Below are 5,000 nucleotides of genomic sequence, written 5' to 3' on the forward strand. Positions count from 1 at the left end.
AGCTCTGGTCCCGGGCGATGGCCACCACGGGGTCCGCCTGGCCCTGGTCGCAGTCGAAGAACAGCCGCGGCACCAGCCTGGGGGCGGGAGGACGAGTGGAATATAAATAACTTGAGTGAAGGTGCGTTCACCCCACGTTCGGCGTGAATCCATACAAAGTCAGTGCAAAGTCGTGTTGAGAGGCCACTTCTCCACCCGATAAAATTGTGGCGTGAATGGACGAACGCTGCGTTGTGAACAAGCTGGTTCACGCGCATTTCGCTTGACAAGAAATATTTGATGTTTCCCGCGAAATCCGCTTTGAGGCTTGACGCTTTGTCGCGTCGGCCTATCAGCGTTCACTCCCTGAAGTCCAGATTGAACCGCAACAAAAGTAATCGCTACCGTTTGCGACTCCCGGAGCGCTATATCTGTTTGATATAATATTACGGCCGAAAGCTGTGTGCGCTGCCGGATGATGTTATAAATCCTTAACGCCTGCGTTGGGTTCTCCGACGTCTCTGGTACTTCTACAACAAGTGGGGGCGCGAGCCAGTACCTGCTGATGATGGAGGCGGCCACGTGCCTCACTCTGTGGTCATCGTCTCCCAGCAGGTGGATCACCACGCTGTTCAGCACCCGGTCCTGCAGACACAGATGCTGGAGGAGGAAGCAGAAGGGGAACAGATTAATTAGAGCGAGGCGGACCGGAGACGAGACATGGAAATGAGGCTCATCGCTCTGATTAGATTCACTGTTATGGGACTCGTGCAGTCGACAGAGAGAGGACCAGGGGGTCCACCCACTATGTGTGTGTGTGTGTGTGTGTGTGTGTGTGTGTGTGTGTGTGTGTGTGTGTGTGTGTGTGTGTGTGTGTGTGTGTGTGTGTGTGTGTGTGTGTGTGTGTGTGTGTGTGTGTGTGTTACCCCGGTGTAGTGATGGTCTCCTTTGTGTAATGCTTCAGTCTTCCTCTCCAGGTAGTTCACTAACCTAGAGGAGCAGGATCAAACAAACGATCAACCTCGAGTCCATACACGTCGTCTACACATTGATGCCGATCACAGGACACGACGCAAGACGACGTCGTACCGGAAGTCCATCTCAGCCAGGGTCTCCAGGAGCTCCGTCCTGACCAGCCAATAGGAGCAGTCCCTCAGGGCTAGGAGGTTGATGAGCAGCTGCAGGCCCAGCTCGCTCAGAGTGCTGCTGCAGAGCGTCATGAGGCAGTGCTGCAGGAACACACAGGGGGGGGGGGAGGGGGGGTTAGCCACACACATCCACGGCTGGGGGGCCGGGAGGCACACGGTACCTCACGATGCGCGACACACGGCCCATGATACCGAGGTTTTCTCGATTCTGCGATAATCAATATATTGTTAGACAATCCTATAACTGTGTACATCATGATATACGTCTAAACGAGGAATACAAAATGACCGTGAAAAGGTCAAGTGCTGGATTTATTCACGGTCTATACTGAGTTTTTGGGCACTCAACTTCGGTTAGTAAACTTCTGTTCAAGTTTCCTTCATTCATGTGTTGAGCGCAACTAGTGAGGGAAATATGTTTAGAGCGCCTTTTATCAATAAAATATTGATATTTGGGGCAATACCTCCCGTCTAACTCTTCATGGAAAAAGCATGAAAATGCAAAAGAAATCCCCCCTCATTTTTTATATTCTATCACTATTTGGCGCCAGTGTATCGATTCTCATACCGCACGAAGAAGGGCTACGATATATCTCTGCATCTATATTCTGTCCCACCCCTACACAGCAGTAAACCACAGCCCCCCATCGGCCCACAGCCCCTCACCCTGACGGCAGAGCAGGCCAGCTTGCAGGTGACAGACGACTCGTCCTTCAGGGTCTTCTGGAGCAGAGGCACCAGGTCCACCAGGGACAGAGGGTTACCTGGAGAGGGGGCGGGAAACACGTCAACCCCACTCAGGAATGGATCTGAGACGGCAGGAGTCACAGTGGGCTCCACGATATAAAAAACATAGAATTGTATCGCGATATTTTTTATTTTCTGCGATATTATGCGGCATTGGCTACACATGGCATTCAGATTTGGTTTGCACTCGTTATACAGAGCTCTATGATGGTCAATTAAATGGGAACATGTATTAGTGGTGTTGCCTTTTGTTGTGGCAACAATTGCAAGGTGCTCTCGTTGTTTTTGGGTCAACGTCGTCTTTTCTGTAACCAAAATAAATCCATACAAATGTCGTCGTTCTCATTGGAATTAAATCTGTTTGCTGGCTCATGCTGAAGCTTTGTTCTAGGACTAGTGGGGGCTGTCTAAGACTGCTTTGGTTGTCTGATCATAAACTGACCACCATGATGAGTGATCAGTGGCTCTCCGTCACTCCCTAGCAACAAACTGTATCCAAGAACCCTTCAATTTAAGTAAACTCAGTTATATATAGATGGATTATAGTTAGACTTCTCTTGTAGATTAAATCAGGGGAAAAGGAGAACTGTCAATTGGATAAAAAAATGAAATAAAAAAGAAGATATTTTTGATATCACGCATCGCGATTCCGATACCAAAACGACACATCGTGCAGCCCCGAGTCCCGGGTACCCCATCGACGCCCCGTCAGGGGGGCGGGGTCGTACCCGTTGCCTTCTGCACGCCGGCCAGCCAGCTGTGCATGCTGTAGCGCGTCTTGATGAGCACCGCCTGCAGGATGGCGCCGCAGAGGATGGCCGTGGCCCCCCGGATCTGGGGGTCCGCGTGGTCCACCAGCTCCAGCACGTCACTGAGGTACTGCTGCTCTGTAGGGGGGGGAGGGGGGGAGGGTCGCAGCGTCAGGGAGGCACCGGGCTGGGGGGGAGGGGGGAGGGGGGGGAGGGTCGCAGCGTCAGGGAGGCACCGGGCTGGGGGGGAGGGGGGGGGGGGGGGCTAGAGCTGTACCGATACCGATACCCGTATCGGAAGTTCCTCCGATACTGCCTGGAATGCAGTATAGGTATCGGCGTACGCAGGTCTGTGAGCCGATCCGATGCATCACGTGACTCATTAACCACACGGGCAGAGAACATCAAACACTACGGTGTGATGCTGCGGTCGTTAACGGTCAGAGGTTGGAAGTCGGAACGGGAAACGCACCATCCCCGACCGACGCGTGTTCGAGCTACCGAGTCGGAAAAAAATGGATGCTTAACTAAATGAATACAAATGTATTATTATGATTAAAGATTATGAATTTAAATAATCTAGTTCCGAAAAAATTGTAATTGTCGACAATAAGTTTAGCGACTTTAGATTGCCGTCATCGTAAAAGAGCACACACACACACACACACACACACACACACACACACACACACACACACACACACACACACACACACACACACACACACACACACACACACACACACACACACACACACACACACGGTGACCCCGGGGGCCGTACCGTCGGCCGGGACCCCGCCCAGTGGCTCCAGGTACAGGGCGTTGAAGAAGGCCTCGGGGAGCAGAGCAGCCGCCGCCCCCACGCAGCTGACCGCCAGCGCCTTCACGCTCACACGCACCTCCTTGTCCGGCACCAGACCTGGGGGACAGCGAGCACAGGGTACCGGTCACAGGGGGGGCCCACACCGCTCTAACAGGGGGGCACACCGCACTCTGCAGAGAGCGCACTAAACAGACACTGATATATATATATTTTTTTTTTTTTTTCCACAATGTCTTGTTTTTTAAACGATTTACGATGACTATATGCTCTGAAAGGTGACCTTGGGTGTCTTGATAGGCGCCTCTAAATTAAATGTATTATTATTATTATTATTATTATAACATCGGACAGCGACTTTGAAATAAAAAATATATTGTAAGACAATCCTATAACGATACATAACGATATATGTCTAACGATGAATACAAAATGACCGTGGAAAGGTAAAGTGCTGGATTACTATCTTTATTCATGGTCCAAATGGGGCTTTTCCGTTATTTCTCTTTGTTAGTTCCGTTTAAGTTTCCTTCATTTATGTGTTGAACGCCAGCTCGAGGAGAAGGGAAAAATGTTCAGAGTGCATCATTTTATACATCAAAATATCGCTATTTGGGGCGATATTTCCTGTCTAACTCCTCAGGAAAAAAGCATAAAAATACAAAAGAAATAGAAATATATTATATTTATATTTGACGCGAGTGTATCGATTCTCGTATCGCACGAGGAAGGGCTATGCTATAACGCGCTATCGATATTTCGTCCCACTTCTAGGGCCGCGGTCTTACCCAATCAATGAAAACATAGTCTTCCTGCCATGTCATTACACAGTGATAAAGTGCGCCTCTGTATAACATTAGTTATAGTTAAAAGAATGGAGGTCTTTTATTTTTTGGTATTGGTAGGGCAGGTTGGCTGGTAACCGGAAGGTTGCTGGTTCGATCCCCGGCTCCTCCTAGCTGAGTGTGGAGGTGTCCCTGAGCGAGACGCCTCACGCCGACTGCTCCTGACCAGCTGGCTGTCGCCCTGCGGGGCTGACTCCGCCGTCGGTGTGTGAACGTGTCCATGAATGGTTTTAATTCGCTTTGGATGATAGCGTCTGATAAACGCCCCGAGTGTAAATGTAAATGGTGCTCATTATGCGTCTGCTCACCCTTCTTCTGTCCAGTCAGGAGGAAGGAGGCGGAGAGGAGGCGGACACAATGCACCAGAGGCTCCGCCCCCTGGTCCGTGTAGTGGCCAATAGGACCCTTGATCCTCGAGGGCTGGGCGGGAACAAAAGAAAAGATGCACTCGGATAAGGCGTGATGGCCCTTTGATCCAGTCTCTGAAGGGACCAGGTCTAGTCCCAGTATCTAGTCCCAGTAGGGGACCAGGAGTAGTCCCTGTATCTAGTCCAAGTAGGGGACCAGGTCTAGTCCCTGTATCTAGTCCCAGTAGGGGACCAGGTCTAGTCCCTGTATCTAGTCCAAGTAGGGGACCAGGTCTAGTCCCAGTAGGGGACCAGGTCTAGTCCCAGTATCTAGTCCCAGCAGGTCTAGGACCAGGTCTAGT

At 50.7% G+C, this 5,000-nt stretch overlaps 1 protein-coding gene across 6 annotated transcripts in view; it reads right to left on the reverse strand.

Moving 5' to 3' along the window:
• Window positions 1-5,000, reverse strand: part of htt (huntingtin) — a 56,794-nt gene that overhangs the window by 39,214 nt on the left and 12,580 nt on the right. For all 6 annotated transcript variants that reach the window (XM_030350559.1, XM_030350558.1, XM_030350561.1 and 3 more), the window contains 8 exons: window positions 4,600-4,711; window positions 3,408-3,545; window positions 2,603-2,761; window positions 1,794-1,891; window positions 1,069-1,208; window positions 906-969; window positions 539-639; window positions 1-77 (listed from right to left, as the gene is read on the reverse strand). The exon at window positions 1-77 is cut by the window's left edge and continues 70 nt beyond it. In XM_030350559.1, coding sequence (XP_030206419.1) covers window positions 1-77; window positions 539-639; window positions 906-969; window positions 1,069-1,208; window positions 1,794-1,891; window positions 2,603-2,761; window positions 3,408-3,545; window positions 4,600-4,711 — 889 coding nt within the window. The remainder of the gene's footprint in view (window positions 78-538; window positions 640-905; window positions 970-1,068; window positions 1,209-1,793; window positions 1,892-2,602; window positions 2,762-3,407; window positions 3,546-4,599; window positions 4,712-5,000) is intronic.

Source organism: Gadus morhua, chromosome 3 (assembly GCF_902167405.1).
Source record: "Gadus morhua chromosome 3, gadMor3.0, whole genome shotgun sequence".
NCBI lineage: Eukaryota > Metazoa > Chordata > Actinopteri > Gadiformes > Gadidae > Gadus > Gadus morhua.